Source organism: Corvus cornix, chromosome 2, assembly GCF_000738735.6.
Source record: "Corvus cornix cornix isolate S_Up_H32 chromosome 2, ASM73873v5, whole genome shotgun sequence".
NCBI classification, from domain to species: domain Eukaryota; kingdom Metazoa; phylum Chordata; class Aves; order Passeriformes; family Corvidae; genus Corvus; species Corvus cornix.
The window spans coordinates 51,919,933-51,941,400 of record NC_046333.1 but is presented as its reverse complement, the minus strand read 5'-3'; the positions used below and the strand labels follow the sequence as shown (position 1 = coordinate 51,941,400).

The following is a 21,468-nucleotide window of genomic DNA, read 5'->3' as shown; positions in this document are numbered from 1 at the left end:
GGGCGATAAGGTCACCCGAGCCTCCCGTTCTCCGCAGCCCCGGCCCGGCCCGCTCACGGTGACCCGCTGGGCTCACGGGCGCTCGGGGGGCTCCCAGCGCCGTGACACGGCACGGGGGGCGGCGGGGCGGGGGGGCCGGCGCCGAGGAGGTGGAGGAGGAGGAGGAGTGGGAACGGACTGAGAGGGTAAAAGCGGGGGAGGTGAGGGAGCGGGGCTGAGAGCGGAGGAAGCGGAGAGGAGGCAGGAGCGCCGCGAGACGAGCTGCCCGGGCCCGGGGCTGCCCTGCCGGGCCATGTGGCGGCGGGACGGCGGCGGGACGGGGCTGCCGCGGCTGCTGCTGTGCCTGTGGCTGTGGCTGTGGCTGTGCGCGCTGGGCCCCGGCCCGGCCGCCGCCTGCAGCCCGCGCTGCCGGCACGGAGGGCTTTGCCTCGGCGACGGCTCCTGCCTCTGCTCCAAGGGCTACGAGGGCGAGCGCTGCCAGCACGGTAACAGCGGGCGGGGTGCGCCGGCTCCGGGGCGCCTCCGGGTGCGGCAGGCATGGGCACAAGCGCTGCCTTCGCTCTCTGTCAGGCCAGCCCTCCGGCGACTATTCCCTCCGGGAAGGTCTGAGGAGCTGGGGTTTGGATCTGGTGTGAGAGGCGGGTAGTGAGGTGCCGGGGAGGACCTAAAGACGGAGAGGTGGAAGAAGAGAGTTAATGCATCCTTTGGTAAGGTGAGGCAGTGATAGCAAACTAATGGAGCACAGCCAAGAGCCGGCGTGAAGACCTCATGTTGGTAAGCAGACCCCGCTGTCAGAAACGGCTGTGGGTCCGTAGAGAGCTTTTTCCCACTTGGATGTTGAATAAGAAGCCACTCACTAGACAGGCTTCGGCGTTTTATTCCTCCTATTGCTTTAACTGTGCATGCTTAAATACTCCCCTGGAAGTATTTAAGGAATCAGAGAATCAGTCAGGTTGGAAGGGACCACAGTGAGTCATCTCATCCAACATCCCTGCCCAAGCAGGGTCATCCTAGAACGCAATGCACAGGATTGCATCCAGATGGTTCTTGAATGCTTTTAGAGTCTTTACAGCATTCTAAGCCTCAGTAGCATTTAACTAGTATTTCTAGGTGCAATTAGTCAGGACCAGTCATTAACAAAAACATCAAAAAAGTGTGTAGAAAGTAGATTATTTTCCGGGTTCCTTTTTATTTAGAATATGTTGTGCTTGTAAAAGTACTGTAGTTTACTTCCTGGATGTTACCTGACGCACGGAGTCATTTGTACATCCCCTTTCCACGGTAGGAGGCGTAAAGCTAGGGTTGAGTCTGTTCCTGTTAGTGTCCGCGGAGAGACAAAAGTATTTTTGAAAATGCCACCTAATATGCAAAAGCAAACATTGGGAAGAAGAGTTTTAGTTTAAACCCTGTTCAATGTAACACGTTAAATTTCTAAATCCCTTTTTGAAAAGTTTAACTGTAGAGCTTGTGGCTATTAATTGCTAAAAAATCACTCAGTGTCAGGAGTTCCTTTGCTTTGCACGTTGTCCTATGTGAAGAGGTGATATAATTGTGCAATATTTGTTCTAATTTTCAGTGTCGTTCATTTAAAATACAATTTATTTTTTTTTAACTCTGAGATGAGTTTCTGAAAATTTCATTCAGCAGTGTAGTTATTCATGGAGTGTTGTTTCATTTAAAGGCTGAGGCTAGCAGGTGGTAACAAATGATGTATAGCTAATGTGCTGTGCAGTGAAGATTAAAAACTATGCTATATGAACTGTTCCAAACAACTGTTGGTTCCTAGACATTTTGGGGTTTAAGGGAGAGGTAAAATATTGCTGGAGAGGCAGATCAGTTCTTGAACTAGAGAGATGAACTGTCTGGAGTTGTTAGGGGAACCACTGAATCCTTGTGCTCATATGGCCATCAACGTAGAAAAAAAATAGGGTAAATGAAGATTCATCCCTTGTTCTGTCAAGAAAACCGAACTGAAAATTCTGTGAAATGACACAGAAACAGAATTTTTCTTAAATCAGGAGCTCTTGTATGGCTCTTCCAAAGAACTGAGAGCATCTGGTAAAAGTTAGGGAGAGCTGAGCACTGGCTGGTTTTTTCATACATGTCTCTGTCCTTTATTTGCCTGCTAATACTCATTCTGCATGTACTAATGTGAAAAGTCCTCTATTCTTCAGCTCGGTTGCTTGAGAGTGCTGTAAGTATATGGGGACAAAATCAGGGTGGTGTTATTCATCATTCATATTTTCCCTTTTCTTCCCTCTCATACTTTTCACCCATCCAGTCAAAGGATTAGTAGAGAAGCATCTCACACCAGCAGCTAACTCAGATGAGGCTCCCAGAAAGAGATGGGTTCTAAAATCTGTGTGTGAATAAACAAATGTTTTCTCAGACAGCAGAGCTGATTCTATCTATATGATAGGTAATTTATTTGCAATCTGACTGGATTTATCCAGAATTTTGCAAAATTGAGATTTTTATTTGTACCTTATTGAGCCTGTTCAAGCTGTCAGCAATGAAAAAGTTGCAGGATTTCTGATGATCATAGATGCTTTGCTCCCAACAGATAATTACAGTTATGAGAAAAGTTACATTTATCTTGGATGCTTGCTAAACAAACACTGTACATTTCAGAAAGGTCTCTGAAAAGCCAGCTGAAGCAAATAAAGGAAAAAAAAAAAGAGTGTGGGGGAGAAAGAAAGCCTGAGTTATTTCTGGAGACATTTTAGAGAAGAGATATAAGGAATAGAGCATGTAGTTTTTCTGAAGAGGAACATAGGAATCCAGTAAAGAGTAAAAAGTCTGATGTTTCATCTCAAGAATCACAAGATGCCTCTCAAGTTGTAACATCTTTTTATTAAATCATTTCTACTTATCACCTATATTCTTACCTGTCATTTCTCCACTTTAGTTATCAAAAGCTTTTTTGGCAGTCCAGCTGTGTTCCTTTTTAATATGGCTCTTTCTTCTGCCTGTTCTGTCCAGGCTCAAAACATTCCTTAATTTGGAGTGCTTAAAAGCTCAGTATGGTGGAGTACTCCCTGTGCAGGGAAATCATTTCACCTTATCAACAACGTAAGATGACATGGCAGGTATATCTTAGAAAATAAGAAGACAAACTGATGAAAATATAATAATGTGCAAATTTCTTACATATTTGAGTAGTAACTTTAGTAAGATTCACCAATATTTATCCAACCTTTCTTTGTTGTCTGTCTTACAGCTACATGTTATCCAAAATGCAAAAATGGTGGAGAGTGCCTCCGACCTGGAAAATGCAGATGTCCACCTGGCTATGGGGGTAGATACTGTCATAAAGGTAAGACCCAAGCAAGCAGTAGCTTGGAAAGACAAGGAGTTTGAAGACAGACTAAATTAATTTGGGACTCCTTAAAGCCCTGGATCTGATGCATTTTGAAATAATGACCTTAATTCTGTAAATCTCTGAGCTTACTGTCAAGACATGCATGGCCTAGAGGATGTGCATGCTTGCAGGAGGATGGGATGGAGTACATGTACTGAAATGTGTTGTGAGAATCTGAGCGAGTTTTTTCCCTTGGAAAATACCCTGTTTATGTGCTACGTAAATATTCTATTCTATTTAGTTCTATAACATATTCTGTCTAAATAATTTCTTGGGATGGTTGTATAGATACATGTTTCTTCATTAGGTGGTTGAAATTTTATGTAGTATCTGCAAGATGGTAACATTGAGGGCAAGTCACTGAAGATACGTGTGTCAACATATTGTTGAGACATAATGGGAGATGACGGAAAAGGAGTAGCAAAGACCATTTTTATGGTTTTGTGAAGCCTATTGAATATAGGCATGGATTGGAAAAGGCAATCCAAGAAAACACTGTTATGTTGTGCATGTACAAACTTGTGTTGTGGGGCATTGTGCTATTATAGAATCTCGCAGAATCACAGACTGGGCGAGGTTGGAAGGGACCTCTGGAGGTCATAATTTCCAAGCTCCCTGCTCAAGCAGGGCTACCTAGAGCCAGTTGCTGAGTGTCATGTCTTTATGGCTTTTGAATATCTCCAAAGACAGAGATTCCACAATTTCCAGGGCAATCTGTAGCACCATTTGGTCACCCTCACCATGAAGACCTGATGGTGATTTTCTCATCCTTAATGTGGCTGGAAATGGTTTCCAGGGTCAGTTCTTGTACTGGCTCACCAGGGACTGAGGTGAGGCAGACCAGCCTGTAGCTCCCTGGGTCCTCCTTGCCCTTCTAGAAGACTGGAGTAATATTTGCTTTCATCCAGTCTTCATGCACTTCTCTCCGTCACCGTGATTGATCAAATACAATCAATATTAAATACATTAACCTACATTGTGTGACAAAGTAATATGCAAACAAGCTTTCAAGAGCTTTTCCAGCTGTGGTGGATTTGTCTTTCATGTCCTTGCGTGTTCAGTATTTGTGCAAAAAATCTGTTAGCTGAAATTGTGCTCAATACTTGTGGTTGAACAAGATATTTGGACATTTTTTTCTGCAAATTATCAAGCAGACATCCAAACTGTCCATGTTTATACTGAAGGATGGCTGTTTCTCTTCAATACAGTGAAGGTGGTGTAGAATATACTTTCATACTTGCGGAAGGAAGCATTTGGTTGTACGGAACAGTAATTGTGCCACTTTTTGGAGATCGTTCTCTCCACAGTTGATAGCAATCGTATGTCTGGCATAAATAATGCTTCATTAATGAGGCCTTCAGGGCTTTGTTGTGTAGAACAATTCTGAAATGAGGAGGCTAACTTAAGTATTTGGCCTTTGGGAAGGCACCGCTTAACTTGACTGTAGTGATAGTTTCATTTGTCAAAGGAATATCCCCATCTCTTCTTCCTCCTGTTACATGAAGGTCCTGTCAGGTAAGGAAATACATGAATCCTTAACCACATGATACTGGCTTACCAGCTGTGATTTGGCAAGCTTGATACAAATATGCATGTTAGTAGTTCCTGCAGTGTAGCTGATGAACAGTGGTGTTACTGGTGAGAAGCAGAACAGTGCCTTGCTCTGAACAGTTGAAATTTTAGTCTTTGCAGATATGATAAAACAAGTAGTTGATGCCAGATGAGCTGTTTAAAGACAATTATTTGAGGTCCTATGCTGCTTTTGAAATGTATGGTGTATGCTGTCTTCCACAGTCAGCTGTGAAGGAGGCTGTCAGAATGGTGGGGAATGCATCTCTGTCAATGGAGTGGTGAAGTGCCTTTGTGCTTCTGGCTGGACAGGATCAAGATGTCAGGAAGGTGTGTGTCAACATTCATGCAAATATTTATATTAATACTAAAACTGCAGTAACAAAAACATCTTAAAAGTATTAAGGGACTAATAAGAATGGAAATTGCATTACTACAGAAATGAGTGACTTACATTATGGGTACTTACACAGATAAAATAATGTGAAATTATTTTGCATTAAGGTGTACAATGTTCACATTTAAACCAAGGTTCATAATACAGTACCTATATATTTTTTTTCCATTTCCATGGTCCTGGAAATGCTTTTGGAGTTATACAAGTTGAATATCTGGCCTAGAAGAAAGTGTGTTTTGCCATTTTGACTTGTATCATCCTGAATCTTTCATTCTGTCAGGATTCTTTTACATCAGTTTTATAAATCCTGCTGACTTTCCCATTCTTTTTCTTGTAGCAATTTGTCCTCAAGGTTGTCGGAATAATGGAGCTTGTGTGGCTCCTGGGATTTGTAGCTGTCCAGCTGGATGGGTCGGTAGAGCATGTCACTTAGGTAAATGACTTCTGACATTTTTCATTTATCCTTTCCTCTGCTTGTTTAATTTACCAATCAAAGTGTTCAAATCTTCAGTGCCTAACAAAGCTTCCAGGGAAAGTATCTTCGAATAGTAACTGAGAGCTGCTTCCAGGTACTGGGGCTCTTACAAGCATGCGTAAGGAGTAGATGGCTGTTCAGTTTGGCCAGAAACACAGAACTTTTCCACTTTGAAAGAGCTTCAGATTTTGGTTGTCACCAAATTAATGACTGGGTATGTCTTATTGGTATTTCTGAAATATTGTCTGTAAACTGAGACCCCAGTACAAAGAACTGAAAACTACAGAAATACTATTGCTACTGGTGTGGATTAGAAGCTTCATTAAATTTTACAGACATGTAAAATTGAAACTCACTTCTCACTTTGAGGATAAGTTGAAGAATCAACTCCAGGTGTTCTTAGAATTCTGAAAGCTGCCTGTAATCAGGATTAATACTGACACTCTTGCTGAACAACCGCTTCTGTTTTCACAAACTTTGATTCACAAAGGCAGGTGATTATAAAGTCTTTAATCTACACTTCTCAGGCCTTCTACGCTTGTAACAGCACTGCCCGGATGCTAAAGGCAATAGTCCTGACACTACAAAAGGAAAAGGTTTTTTATTTGCTCTCTGGGAGACTGAAAAAAACCTTGTGCAAACATTGGTTTTGAACTGGATATTGTGGGTGCACGGTCTCTGGATTAAGTCCTCTGCATCTGATATTTTGGCATGGCTGTGGGAATTTAATCAGCTAGTGTTAGTTCTACAATATATATAGTCAAACAAACGTTAACAAGTAATCTTTTGATGTTCCCATTGACCATCAGAATGCTTCTCTTTTGTATTCATCAGGGTATTGAGATACAGGGTGATATTAGAAGCCAAGTGTGGGATTTGCAGAGAACTTACAGAATGCTAGCTCCATTCCCTGCAGCTGCAGTAATGGTGGAAGTGTTCAGGTTCTTAATGTCAAAATAATTACTGTTCCCAAAGTGACTAGATCTGTGTCAAGTTCAACTTCTTTTGGTGTACATGCTCATAAACAAATTGCAGCCCCTGGCTTGTCAGCTGAACTGGTGTGTAGCAGGGGACAGCTGAAGCTGTGCCCACTCAGCCTTCCTCTGTTCTTGTGGGGGAAGAGGAGGGCAGTGTGTGAGACACTGATAGGATGTGGTGACTGTTTCCTCATGGGTGTGGATCCAAGAACAGGTTTGAATAAGTTTCAGCAGGAATTTTTATTGTTCTCTCACTTTTATGGGGGCATCTGTCTCAAAAAACGCCTATGCCTTAAAGAACAGAAATTATAGTATTTTAAAAGGGAAATGGAGCATGAATAAGACTAGATGTACTGTGCCTGTATTCCAGTGAAGGCCACGATGCCATAAATTGAGAGGCATTGCTTTTCAGTTCTTCCATTATGCTTTTATTTATAATGTCCCAGTGCAGTCACCAGGGAACAATTCTGCTACCACAGTGAGACAAAGAGAAAAATGATCCTGTGTTGTGCTCAAGACGTACTGTGTATCTGGTGTCTCATTTCAGCTGTGTGTAAACTGCCCTGCCAACATGGAGGGAAATGCATCGCTCCAAACGTGTGTAGATGTCGACTGCCGTACTCTGGGCCACAGTGTACAAAGAAAAGGAAGGAATGAAGCAACTTCAGCCAAGATAAGCTGCATTTTTTTTCATGTAACCATACAGAGAGGAAGTCTGCAGCAGTGTTATCATAAACATGATAACTTGATTTCAGATAGCTTTTTGTACCCACTATATTAAGTAAATGCTTTTCTATATGAAAGTATTGCTGATTGTAGGGAAGTTATTATAAATATCCAACTGTGTGCAGTGTATGACACAAGTTTTCTCCTCATTTTTTCCTTCATAAGCAGAAGTATTATGCCTTGGTCAATACAGCTGACCTTGAAATAAAATTTTTCTTCTAATTGAGTACTTCAGAACAGATCTCTGCTCTTCTTTTTGATTTTTCTCCCCTTTGACTAGACTTATTGTGTTATATAATTACATTTTTAAAAAGCACATGAAACAAAAATCCCTCAATTCAGATCATCAGAAGTGAATGTTAGTTCAAGTATAATTTGCTTTCAATGAGATTAAACAGTTGCAAGAGGAAACTTGCAGAGTTTGCAAGTCTCTGGAACATTACCAAACAGCAAAGCTTCTTATTTAAATCGTGGTTATCACTTTATGTCTGCTTCCTGTCTCTCCCCCCAGTCTGATCTGGATCTCAATCAGCTAAAGAGTATTTAAATAAAAACCCCAACAACCGACCCCCCCCGCCCCCCATACTTGTTCAGACAATTCTGCTGTTACTTTCTAAAAGCTTAATCCATGCTGATACTCTAAGAGTCCTTATCTCGACTACTTCTACAGTCATATTATCTGATCATCTCTCAACTACCAATTATTTCTTTTCCTTATCCCAGTGAGACAGGAAAATATATTTTTCTTCTGGAGACATTGATAATTCGATGCTATTCAAGACTGTGTTGTTACAGGAGCAGTATAATGGCAGGCTACAGACTAGCAGGGAGGAAAAGCCGTGCCTGTCACAAATCACATGTGTGGGGGATGTTTGTGCTTGCCTTCTGGAAATGTTCCCGTTTGGCTTCATTTAGGTTTTGCAGGCTTTTGAATGACCTGCAGATTGGACTGAGTCTCCTATGTTCACTGTTCCTTGTCTCATTTCTGCTGTTTCCTGAGTGCTACTGTTGAGGAAGGTTTTGCCAAAACATGCTAGTCGAAACAGTCAACTTTCTGAATGATGCTCAGATAAATTTTTATTTTTTTGAGACATTGATTTTCATTGTCTTCTAGATGAAACTGGAATAATTTTTTTTTTGGTGGGAGAATTTTACTATGCATTACTTTAGTCCATTTGTTGGAACAACATTTTAACTGTGTTTAACTAGCAGAACATGTAGCTCTCATGGCCAGTAATTTATATGGACCTGTTTCTGCCAGGATTACAAGCCACTGAGCAAAGAGGCAAAGGTAATGGGGTCTTCTTAGTTACCAATTTTTTCTACAAGAGAGAACCCAAGCATGCAGAGGGCAATTGAAAGGCAATGGTTTATTTCCTGAGACTCCTGTTTCCTGTTACAAGCAATTGCTGTGTGGTGCAGTTGAGCTTTCTCCTGTGCTTTCTTTGGAGGCTGTTGCCTTTTGTTCAGAGGAAACCTGCTGCAGAGATGTTGTGAAGGATTTCTTGCAGGGACAGGGCACAATACAAGAGGAATGCACATTTTTTTGTGCTGCTTTTGCTGTGATACACTGGCTATTTCACACTTGCTGGTGAAAAATGTGATTCTCGTGTGTGGACCAAGATGATTCCATCAATGGTTCTGAATAATTTTATAATGATGATGTTGATGAAATTCTGTGTCACAGTCCACTACATCATGCCATAATTTAGAAATTCAGGAGCTAGGCTGAATACATTAGGTGACATACTGCTTGTAGGGGAATGAAAGGGACAAAAATTACTTGCACTAGACCCAAAATTTAGAATAAATAATCAGTACTATGTAAATACAAAGAGGCATAATATCTCAGTATTATTCCCAAAAAGACTGACTTCTCCTAATAAAGACAAAAGTGACAGTAATAGTGACTAGAAGGTTGAAGAGATACTGGCATTGTCAGGAGCAAGAGACCAGGAGCAATCATTGAGAGACTGTAACTGGTGTTTCTGAACAGGCCAAAACAAATGCTAATTTAGTTTTCGGTTTAGAAATGATTGAAGTAAGCAGTAATTTGATGCCACACAGAATGCAATGGTGTATCTCAGAAATACTACTTGAACGTAGCACCATCTACTGGCTAGAGGGTTTTTTGTCTTTTTTTTTTTTTTTGGTTTTGCTTTTAAGAAATACTTCTTATTCAATTAAACTTTAAGTGAGTTTAAAAGTGATTTTTCTAGTTAGTTAGAGAAATCTTAGAATGTATTATTAATGACAGTCTGTGTCCCCAGATTATTATTTTCACAGCTCAACATGCATTTATTAAAAGAGCTGCCAGTAATTCTTGCCTTTTGTTTGTTTCCTGCTCGCTGGACGATTGAACATACTAGCTACAGCATGTAATTTCTGGAGATAGGTCTTCCTGTGGAGAGATGTCATACATGCAGCTCAAAGGTCAAGAGAAGCAATACAGAACACACTAGCTCTCTTATTCATTAGAGCTAACTCTAACACCTTACACAGATACTCTAAAACAACTGTAAAAATTTTAGCGGTATTGTAGTGGTTGCATTTTTGATACTCTGTCTTTTAAGAGTGTGCATGGAAAGGTGAGGTGTTTCTTCTTTATGGTTTACTTACATGCACATTTTTGTTTATGTTTTTTCTTCTGCTCTAAGTGCTTCTGGCAAGAATGGATTTACTTGGTCTAGCTGTAAAATATCATTTGCTGGCTAAAATGAGCTGTGGGCAGAATGACCAGATACCAGCATGTGACACCTTTATATGACAGAAACTGCATAAAAAACTTTAGTTATTAGTAAAGCTTTCTAACCTCTACATTTGGATTTGTATATGTACCTAGATGCTATGTTTTGAGAATTTAAAATTTAGGTTTTTCCATTTGGACAAATAATGGAGTGGGGGTAGACAATTTGTCAAGTAGCTTCTGTTTTTACACGTATTTACTTTAGGGTTTGTGCTGATTCTTCTTCATCAGTTTGCTTTTGGTAAAGGGAAATGTTAACTTGCTTTCTCTTCTTAGCTATGAAAATATATAATTAACTTTTGTAGAAAGAAAGAGCCTTTCACATAGGGCCCACTTGTGGTTTTATTTTTAAATCACAGCCAACATGACTATCTGTGGTATCTTCTGTGATACAAGCCCTTCCTTCAGAAAACATTAATTGTAGTGCATTTTAAAGATCTTTTCAAGATCAGGGGCAAAAATCAACATGCACTTGGGAGAATTTCTGCTGGCTTGCAGAGCAACTGCAGTACAACCAGGTAATAAATGGATGATGTACGTAGGTATGATGCCTTGAAGTGGCTACCTGAAAACAGAGGCTAGACAAAATAACAGAATAAAAGTGGGTTATTTGAAGGGCCTTCAAAGGTACACCTTGGGAGTGCAAAGCCCACGAGGAGCTCCACCCAAGATGGACACTGGGTCACAGGTTCTTCATACTTTTGTAAGTTTGGTCCATTTGCACACCAGGGTTAATTCTCCAATTATAATTTCAGGCAATGATGTCATTACGCCAAGTTTGCCTGTCCTCTCAAAGGCTTTTAGTTTGCACATTTTGGGGCCTGGGACAATCAAGGTGTCCTCGAAGTGCAAACCTAGAGAGGGTTTGTTATGTCTGCCTAGCACGAGAGAACAGTAGTTAACAGGCTACACGGAACTTCAGAGTTACACACTAGGCAGTACAGGATTTAAAAGATATAAAAGTTAAAACCTAAGGCATCAGGTACCTTCCAGCACTCTTTAGTGTGTAAAGAAATCTTGCAAGAAAATTCAGTGAAGATACCAGTGCAGTGCATAATGTGGTAATCACTGCAAAATCTTCGATTTGATACAAGTTGCCCTTCATTCCTTCAGAGTGGAACTGTGTCAACTTCAACCCTTCTCCCCACTCTCAAATCCCCTAACTCTTTTGAGCCTAGTTTCAGGTTGCAATTCAAGCAGTTCTGTTAACCTCTGTACACAAACCCTCTGTATGATTCTGCATCTTGTTACACTGAGCAATTTTACTGTATTGTTGGCATGTGCTTTCTAATTACAGTGGATCTTGTTTCCTGTGTATGATGAACAATGTAGTAACAAAGTAGTTTCAACTAATCGCATAATTACTGGGCAGTTTTGAAGTAGCTGCCTGGCATTTTGCATGTACTAATAATTTTTCTGCACTATGTGCTTGCTGGAAAATAGCAAAAATAGCACAGCCTAGCACTGAGCATTTTTAGCTACTGTAGCAAAACTCTGGATGTGCCTTTGTTCACACAGCTTGCATTTGGAAAATATAAAAGAAATAATTTCTCCCTTTAAAACAATTGAAAATAAATGGCAAATACTAACAGTTATGATTAAAAATCCCTTTATTGTGCCTGAAATCCTAGAAATGCACATATATGTATTGATTAAGTTTTGTGAATGAAGGATTGCACAAACTCATTAACCAAAGTACTATTAGCAGTGCTCCAGGCAGATGTTGTCTTTCTTTTTCACACAGCACCCCTATAACTCACACATGGAACAGCAGTGATTACAGTATGAGATTATGTGATATTGGTGTGTTTGTACTTTCAAAACTTTTTCAGACACTTGTGGGTCCAAAGCATCATCCTGAGGCAGCAGTTCCGAGAGCTAGTCGGGTTTTGTTCATCGACATCTTTGTGAGATGTGAGAAAGGAAATGGCTCAAGAGCAGTAGTTTTAAATAATATAACAGTTCCCAGATCATCAGGCTATCAGCCATGTGGATGCTTGATTGAAAGAAACTATGAAAACACTAAAATTTAAAATGCAAGTGGGAAATTGGACATTTTTAAAATACACCAGTCAGGCACTTGAAAATCCATCAGGTATCATTCTGGAATGATGCTAAGCTCTCAAAATGCCAGCTTACTTTGCAAGATGACTTAAGAAGACTATCAAAAGGTGAGGAGAAATCTAGGCACAGAGCTGCTAACAGCTATGATTTGGTAATCAGCATCACAGAACTGCAGTAAATGGCAAAATTACCTCTATTTTCTTCCTGTTCAGAATTAGAGTATATAAACGGAATATTGCTCAGGAGAACAGAAAGTCATGATGTTTATTTTTGGCTTAAAAAAACAAAGCAGTAAACTTCAATGTCTTAGCTAAAGGGATGTTTGTGTCTATTACCAGAGCTCACATGGCAGGAACTGAAATGTCTTTCACAGCTCTAGGACAAGATAGCAGTCCTCTATAGGAAACTTCAGAAAAACTGGAATTTTATTTTGTAAAAAACTATCTGGCAGCTGGTAGGTGCTAACAGTTCATTGGAGCAATAGGTAATGGAAAAAAGTCCTATGTTAAGTCTTTACAAATACTTTCTGATGTGATGAGTATGGATGGCATGATGTACAACAAATTTCTCCTCTTATTAGTTCCTATTTTAAGATTCAGCATTACTGAACGCATTGTTAAATTTCTCTAAGAGGCTTGGGAACAAAATTTCCTCATAGTACTGACTTCTGTCTCAGGGGCATAAAAGTTTTATAGACACAGGAATAATTCAAAGGCTGGCTATTCAAATTTGTGACTGTAAGTAATGAAGTCAAGACAGAAAAGTTGGAATCTGGCTTCTGGCTGCAAAGGCTTGTCGTGGATAAATCAGTCATTCTGCATCTGGCTGACTGTTAACAAGAAGGAGGCCCTGCCTTCATTGTTAGTAGCCCAGCCTCAGTTCAAGTTTCCCCTCCTTCCTTCCTATTGGCTTGTCATTAGAACAAGACTGATGTAAATACAAAACAAAGAAGAAAAACCAGTTCTGCTTTTTCTTCTGTCTGCAGCCAAATAGTATGTATGTAAACAGTGTTTATAAACAGAAGGTACCATTCACAAGTGCTGAAGTGCTACCTTCCTTGCTAGAGTCACTCAGCAGCTGCTACAGTCTTGTTCCCTCAAAAGAAATTTCATAGTCCAGTTGACTACATCAACAAACTGCAGAATTTTGGGCTCAGTTATCAGATCTGGGAATTCAATGAAGACATCAGAAGCTGTGGGGTTTGTACATGAGGTAGCAAAAAATTATAGAAATATACATACGTTTTAATGACTACAAGATTGTTGTTTTGAAGCTTGCCAACATTTGTGACTAATATGAATCTTTTAAAATAAGGCTTCTGAATATTCCTTTCATTTAAATGAACTCTGTAATTGCCTTCAACCCTTTTGCTATTTTCAAGTCTCATACATCCATGCAGCACTGCAACTGAATTGCCACACTTCTTCAACCATGATGTCTTTGTACCTTGGAGAGAGAAAAAAGTATTAAAACCAGACTTTAATGATGCAACCCATTTTTATGATAAAGTTTATGAAACAATTTTAATGAATCTCTGCTGGCCTGATATGCAGAATCACAACATTAAGTTAAACTTGTGCATATTGTTTTTCTGTTTCATTAAGAAAATGTGCTGTTGTGATCAATGTATGACACGACACTGTCTGACTGACCAACAATATATATTTTCTAGACTAAAAATACACTAATTCTATGCAGGACATATTTATGAAAACATTTACATCAAAATTATTTCTCCCTTTGGGTCACATTTTGCTAAATCAATATAGCAAACATTACAGTCATTGATATAGGATTTGTAGTTTCATATTTTCAAAATCTGTATGAGCACTTCCTTGTTTCAATTTCTGAAACATATCTACCACACCTCTCAATTCTGCTGGCACCAGAAATGTGTCTAAATACACTGAAATTAAAAGAATAGAAATACCACAGATGATGTAAGAAGAGCAGAATGCTTTTACTTCAGACACCACAAAACAGTTAGTTGTAACAAAATGTTTAATTAACAGTGAGTGAGCATCAGCACTCAAGCAAGGGAATCCAACAGAAAATTGCATGTCAAAACAGAGAAATGGCCATCATTTCCTCTGAAACAAAAAAGTAAAGTTATTCTTGAGTGACACTCGGGGATAAGTCATACTTGTATAAAACAGAGATGGACTGGCAGTGTAGCTAATTGGGAAAAGATCAGGGCTTGACTTGGTTCAAGCTGCGAAAGTCAGCAGTAGGACAGTCTTCCCTAAAATGGGGCCACATGCTGGAAAAGAAAATAGTGGTTATTGTCAAGAGGATAGTTATCAATTCCTACTGCATGGCAGGAGACAATCAGCTTAATTTGAAACAAAGGAAGTTTACATTAGGTGCTGAGAAAAATTCTGTAAGTATTAGAACCTAAAAATTACTGGAATAGCTCTTAGGAATTCCATTAATTTTCTCTTGCTGCGGAATGAAAGGAAGAAATCAGACAAAATACACATTTGATGTATATCATGCTGCTTCACTGGACAAGAGTGGACTAGTTAATTAGCTCCCAGATCTCTGGTGTCTTAACTCTACACATACCTGAATTTTCTTCCCACAGAGGACTCCAGTATAACCTGGACGACATGAGCACACGTTGGGCAATACACACTTGCCTCCAAACAGACACTTCTGGGTGCACACAGCTAAAACAAGAGAGGTACATATGAGGCTTTATTCATGAACAAATGAATAATTCATTGGTGAAGGAAAAGTGGGTGCCATCTCTATATACTTATTCTGTTTGCTTGTAGGAACCAAGACCTTGGAAGGCATTTTCACAGGGTAAGGACACTTAAAGGCCACATGGAGCCAACAGTGTTCTTATGTCTATCCCATCCCCCTTTTGCTTTGATGCAGATTTAACATGAGAACACACTGAGGGCATGAATGAGACTAAGCAAAGAACACGAGTAAGGTGTTTTTTAGCACACCTTGCTATTTCAAGCTATTGCAATGGCCTCTCAGCAGCATACAACACTGGAGCAGGCCAACACATACTGCCAGGGTCCCAGAGTGCCATCAGATCCTGGAAGGCTTCAGAAGGGGCAGAGCTATCTTTACTCTTTATCCTGCCTTTGACACAGATGTGGCTAAACTACATGCAAGGTATAGGACTTCTCTGCACTGCATGTGGCTGAAGCACTCTGAACTGTGCTGAAGCAAGAGGTTACAGGTCACATCACTCTTACGTGTTTGACACTGAATTCCTTCCCACTGTGGAGGACAATGACAGGTACTCGGTCCAATACACTCCCCACCGTTCTCACATTCCTGAAGACAGATTGCTGCACAAACATCATCACAAAATATGGTTATATCCCAAGTGGTTACATTGAGTTTTTATTCAGATTTCAGGATGCCCACGAGAGGTTGTGCTTTTCATACCCAAGAGTCACATCATATTCACTCAAATATCTAAGGCCAACAGGATATTAAATAAGAAAGGCAACTAGAAACAAAAATCTCTACAACCAACCACAGTCAGAGGTTCTGCTGCATCACAGATTGCTACAAAAGCCTGAAATACTGAATTAAGACAGCAACATTAATGAGCTTTATCTTTTGCAAATTTACCTTCTAAAGCATACACCTTGGTGAGAGATCTTTTGTCTGTCATGCAACTGAATACCCAATGAATCAAGAATATTTGATCCAAAGTTATTTTCTATGACCCATTTGCCTGTACATTTGTCCCTGCTTATTAAGCCATGATCTAACCCACATTATTTTCATTCATTCATAGCTGACTATTTGATAATCAAATCTCTCTTCCACAGTGTCCAAGAATATCTCACCCCTGTAAATACTGGTAATATTTTTTTTTTAAAAACAACCCCTTTCCAATAATTACAGAAAGTAATACAGGGGAATTTATTTTTCCTCCATGCCATTAGAGAGCTCATTGCCCACATCAATTCTCAAGCCTCGGGTGGGTACTATGACAGACACTAACACTTTAGCTATGGGATTTCTACCATCATGCTGATTTTCATGCAGACTGTGCTTTTATCCATGCTGACACAATTTATTTATGCACCATCAATATCTTTATTAAGATACAATGTGACCCACAGATGTGCAACCATCACAGTACTATTTCTACCTGTCCCAAAGAGCTTGTACCCATTGCATATTTTATTCCCATCACCTCCAACTGTTTCCACAGTTTTCCAATATTTCACTGAACTTCTTTTTCTATTATATCTGGTTTTATGTCCTACAGCACAAATTGAATTTCTTTCACTTTTTTGACTCATCTCTTTGCAGAAATGCAGATGTTTTTATTTACGCAAGAATCCAGAAAGAAACAAATAATATTTGCTATACAAGAATTTAACAGACATTTCGGTCTCATGATTTCGCCTAAGAACTGCATGGTATTAGTTCTCCATTCTAAATTTTGCTGCCAAGTTATAGATCACTATTTTTTCAATGTGAATAGATGTGTATATATTCTTAAGTTCTTTGGCACTAACTTTGTATTACTTGCATGGACAGAGTTGTCCTGAGTCACATACTACTTTTAAGGTATGGTTCTCCTGGTAACTACGAGGTACTTACGAGAGTTACATCTTTTTCCTCTCCATCCTGAAGGACAAGAGCAAATGTTTGGGCCTACACATCTTCCTCCGTTCATACACATTGGCTCACACACACCTTAAAATCAAAAAATCTGCTGTTTAATACATTTAACTGATTACAGAATAATTTATTGGTTATTTTTGGGTCACAGAAGATTTTAACGCTGGCTTACTTTTTTCACATCTTCTGCCTGTGTACCCATCAGGACAAGTACAGACATGATTTCTCATGCAGTGACCACCATTCTTACATGGAGGGCTGCAGACAGCTAAAAGATACAAACAGGAGGAAAAGGCTGTAGTTTGGACTTTGACTTAGTGATATACTTTTGGGAAACAAGAGAGCAACACTAAGATTCTGACAGTTTGTATGGACAATTCAGCACTATCAGGGCTTGTAAAAATCATATTACTGTGTTTTGGTGCAAACATCAATAGTAAAGGCAAAATCAGATAAAAAGGAGTCGAGGTTTGCAACTGTATGTGTACACAAGCAACCAGACTACACATTACATACAATGAAACTGGTTGAAAGCTGCATAAATGTTGAGTGGAATACAAGACTAATTTCGAGTCTTCATTCTCCTTGGACAGTTGTTGAATCAGCCATAAAATCTAAAAAATAATGTAATTTTTGTTTTGCACCACTTCTCAGGTACATGACTTGATTGTTAATTTTGTGTCATGATTTTTTCTCACAGATTTCCTCATAATAGCAATTAAGGAGTGGGGAGAAGAAAAAAAGAAAATATTACCATTCTGACAGTGGGCACCAAAGAATCCATGTGGACACAGGCAAACATCTGGCTTAGTACAGGAACCACCATTGAGACACACAGGATTACACATTGCTGCAGAAATAGGGTCAAGAAGAGTGGGAAGCACAACATCCAAATAAAGTCCATAAAATACATGTGTCTGTTTCAAGAACAGGAATTAAACACCTAAGATAACTGCAGGCAACATCATTCCCATAGAATCTTTACACCAAATTAAGGCATCAGTATAAGATTTCCCAGAGGTGCTGCTGGCAGCAGAAGTAACATGCAGAGACACAAGGGAGTGTGGGGGCCCTGCAGCAGAGAGCAGCTGCCCATTGCTGCCACCTGAGCCATGCAGTTCCAAATTTCAAGCTATGGGAGGTCCTATGGATGCTTTTCCAGGAACATGGAAGTTGCAGGGGTGTTACCTGTACTGCAGGTGGGTCCGTACCACCCAGGTTTACACTGGCAGACGTCTGGGGTGAGACATTCACCACCATTTTCACAGTGCCTGTTGCAAACCACTACCATCCGAGAAGTTGGGGAAAACCATCGGAGAAGGCAGGGGAGGAGACAGGGGGTGGGAGGACAAGAAAGAGATTACAAAGTATTCTTGATTTGTTTTCCAGTTCCTTCCCAAAAATTAACACTGGAAGTAACATACAATTCCACTAGTAGAAGAGGAATTGCTAAACAGAGTAATCTAGTCTCATACCCATAATAGCTAGCACCAGATGACAAAGGTAAGTAAAATGTTTTTCCATGCAATTATCCATGGTCTGGTTATATATAATGTTAAAAATCTAGAAATTTAGAAAAAAAATTTCTAAACCAAATGGGAAATGCAATACTAAGAGACAAATGGACTGTGTTACATGATGCAAGAGCAGCTGCATGCACACAGTAACACGAGACTGACAAGCAAAGACATTAAAATATCGCAGCTGGGGAAAACCATGAATCACTTCTTCAGGGAGACATCTCATTCTCTTTAGTACTGCTTCACAAAGAGCAGCTTTTTTCTGTCAAAATTGAAACTAGAACAAGAAAACCTGAAAAAAAGTCCTGGGATTTGAGGAGGACAAACAAAGGACTTTCTGAATTCAGGGTTAATAATGCAATGGTACGTTCATGTGAACAATACATAAACAGCATGTATAAATTTGGATTCTCTGAAGGATACAAATTACCTGTATAAAATCTACCCAAAATTTGGAGTTGCCAAATTGCAGAATGTATGATTTGATATGTAAAAGACAATTTATGTGAGACAAAGAAATTCCAATCTTTCAGTTATGATCACAGCAAATTTTTCAATTTTCAGGCCAGGTAAAAGGAAAAAGACACCGTAATGTGGTTCTGAATTCAATTTTCCTGTATCCCAGTCTTTCTGACACACCATTCACTGACAACAACTTCTGAATGTACCCAAGTATCTAATCAATCTGAGCTAATAAAAGTTAAAAAGCTGCCAGGACATATGAAACATCTGCGTGTTTTTCTAAAGATGTTATCACATACAAAATGTACTCAATTTTTCCATGCCCATGAATCATAAAATATAAATTATTTGCACCTTTTATAATGCATTATGTTTTCAAAGTGATGTGCAGTTTCATGATGTTCAAAAAGCTCAAGTATGGGAACCTTCAAAGAGGCACAGGTATTATGTCATTTGCTAGCATAAGACTGAGGGGATAAAAAATCTGCTTTCTTGCTCCCGAAGAACAAGAAAAATGCCATTTGTTTTTCTCTTATGCTCTTTAGCTTACTTGTATCACATCTTGGTCCCACAAAACCATATGGGCAGGTGCAGAGATTTCTGGCCAAGCACGTCCCTCCATTTTGACACGGTGGTTTACAATGTGCTGCAGATATAGAATTATGTTGTTCAAGGAATCACCTCTAGAAAGACGCATGGGCTGGTTATGCTTTATAAAAAAGCAAATGTTAATATCTGACAGTGAGCAAAAAAATGGAAATAAAATAAGGAGATACATGCAATGCCTTTTGACAAGAGTAAGTAACAACAACCACTTCAATAGTACGGAGTCCCAACTGTGGTGGTCACCCTGAAGAAAAGAAAGCTGACACAATTTCCAGACAGTGCTTCCCACTCTTCAGGAGTGTTTAGCTTAGAGGCAACTACATTCACTGGTGAACTGCTCTGCTTACTGTGAAGGCTAAATTTAGGAATATCCAATCATAAGCAACATTTACAGTGTATATCAAGAAAACCAGGACATATACCAACACGTAACTCAAGAGTCCTGTTGCAGTGACAGTAAAATGAACACACCTTTTTGCTGGCGGAAGGAACAGACATGGGAGTTGTTCACAGCATCCTTTGAGTAGTTATGGATTTAAAAGCAAAAACTACTATATTTACCTTCCTCACAAGTGGAGCCACTGTATCCTGGTAAACACTCACAGACATTGGGCTTAATGCACTTCCCATGGTTTTTGCAATCAGGTCTGCATAGAGCTGGCAAAAAAATCAACAGCACTCTGCAAGTTATTAATTTGTGCATATGAGTTACCAAAGGCAAAATTAACATGCCATACTCACCAGCCTGACAGTTATTGCCAGCATAACCAGGCTTGCATTTACAAATATTGGGTGCCACACACTCCATATTTTTGCCACAAGGTTGTCTACATCTTGCTGAAAGGCAATGAAGAAGACAAAGAAAAGAATAAGGAAAATGAAAGTGGCATTTCAGCACAATGTGTCTTGCCTAACGTAGTGAACCAATTACAGAGAATCCATTGGGTCCCTTCCCATAAATGAGGAGTCTAAGACACATCAGAAAAGTATTTTTAAGTGCATCAATACAACTAAAAGCCTGTAGGCTATGCCAATATTAAGAATGAAAATGAGAAAATTCAATATACCACACTTTCCACTGATTATACAGTAACAATATACTTTCAAGTGATAAAGACATCTCGAGATTCTTTTCTTCAAAGCATTTAAGCACAATTATTTGTAATACCTCTGCAAGTGAAGCCATCTCCATAATAACCATAAGGACAATGACCACACTTGACACTTCCATCTTGACTTGGCTCACAGGGTACACCAGGAAAACAAGGTAAATCAGAACAGGTCACTGCTTTAGGAATCACTGTTTCACTCAATTCTTCAGAAAACATTTTTGGTGGGACAGTGACTTCAACAAGGGAAAAAGGTAAATGACTAGCTTTATGCTTAGCTAATAGGTGCAGAACTCTCTGAGCATTTCCACCTTTGAAGGCTTTGTTTGGCAAAGAATATCCTTTGCTTATGCTTGCTCTGCTACTAGGGGAAGTCTTCCTGTTGCTCTCAAAATAGCTGAAGGCCTCAGTTTGTGTTCTTGTTTCCTTCTCAGGTGATACAGCACGGCTCCTTGAAGAGGCAGCCTTCACAGCATGTACCGAAGAACTGTTTTCCATGTCAGAAAGGTGACCACTGATGGTGCTCAGAGCAGGTTGTACAGAAGCAGTTCTCTGAGAATCAGGTGTCTTCCAGCCAGTGATTGTTTTTACTCTGGAGGCTGGTGGCATGCTGCTACTGACCATTTCTGTAGAAATAAATCTCTTTGGGACATCTGTAGAACTGGGAATATAACTTGACATTCTTAGAACCTTCTCAAAGGATGATGGTTGAAAACCTACAACATGTTAGAAAGAAATGGGGAAGAAGTATGTGAATACCATCAGACTTTTTTTCCTTTTGAGGGTGGGGAATGTTTTCTGAACAGATAAACATACAGCCCATTCATTCTGTGCTTCAGGAAGTCTCT

General features: G+C 39.7%; 2 protein-coding genes across 4 annotated transcripts in view; one reads left to right on the top strand and one right to left on the bottom strand.

Annotated features, from left to right (window-relative positions):
• The first annotated feature begins 203 nt into the window (after positions 1-203).
• On the top strand, positions 204-11,842 carry LOC104689325 (von Willebrand factor D and EGF domain-containing protein-like). The gene is made up of 5 exons (XM_039549518.1): positions 204-485; positions 3,221-3,316; positions 5,156-5,260; positions 5,665-5,760; positions 7,327-11,842. The coding sequence occupies exons 1-5, from the start codon at positions 293-295 to the stop codon at positions 7,434-7,436; spliced, it is 600 nt and encodes a 199-aa protein (XP_039405452.1). The 5' UTR covers positions 204-292; the 3' UTR covers positions 7,437-11,842.
• Positions 11,843-11,865: 23 nt separating this feature from the next.
• Positions 11,866-21,468, bottom strand: part of VWDE (von Willebrand factor D and EGF domains) — a 31,961-nt gene continuing 22,358 nt past the window's right edge. The window contains exons 20-30 of one of the 3 annotated variants that reach the window (XM_019285848.3): positions 20,680-21,336; positions 20,253-20,348; positions 20,073-20,168; positions 19,456-19,551; positions 18,112-18,207; positions 17,678-17,773; positions 17,096-17,191; positions 16,903-16,998; positions 15,531-15,626; positions 14,881-14,984; positions 11,866-13,761 (exon numbers count right to left, since the gene is read on the bottom strand). In XM_019285848.3, the coding sequence (XP_019141393.3) occupies positions 13,741-13,761; positions 14,881-14,984; positions 15,531-15,626; positions 16,903-16,998; positions 17,096-17,191; positions 17,678-17,773; positions 18,112-18,207; positions 19,456-19,551; positions 20,073-20,168; positions 20,253-20,348; positions 20,680-21,336 (1,550 nt within the window). In that variant the 3' untranslated portion in view covers positions 11,866-13,740. Of the gene's footprint in view, positions 14,985-15,530; positions 15,627-16,902; positions 16,999-17,095; positions 17,192-17,677; positions 17,774-18,111; positions 18,208-19,455; positions 19,552-20,072; positions 20,349-20,679; positions 21,337-21,468 lie in introns of all 3 variants that reach the window. The other 2 variants (XM_010399105.4, XM_019285847.3) reach the window with 2 other exon arrangements.

Excerpts from the sequence above, each read along its gene's own strand:
- LOC104689325 (XM_039549518.1), top strand. The coding sequence starts at position 293 with ATGTGGCGGCGGGACGGCGGCGGGACGGGGCTGCCGCGGCTGCTGCTG. Across the intron at positions 486-3,220 it reads GGGCGAGCGCTGCCAGCACG|CTACATGTTATCCAAAATGC; the intron begins GTAACAGCGGGC and ends TCTGTCTTACAG. Across the intron at positions 5,761-7,326 it reads CGGTAGAGCATGTCACTTAG|CTGTGTGTAAACTGCCCTGC; the intron begins GTAAATGACTTC and ends GTCTCATTTCAG.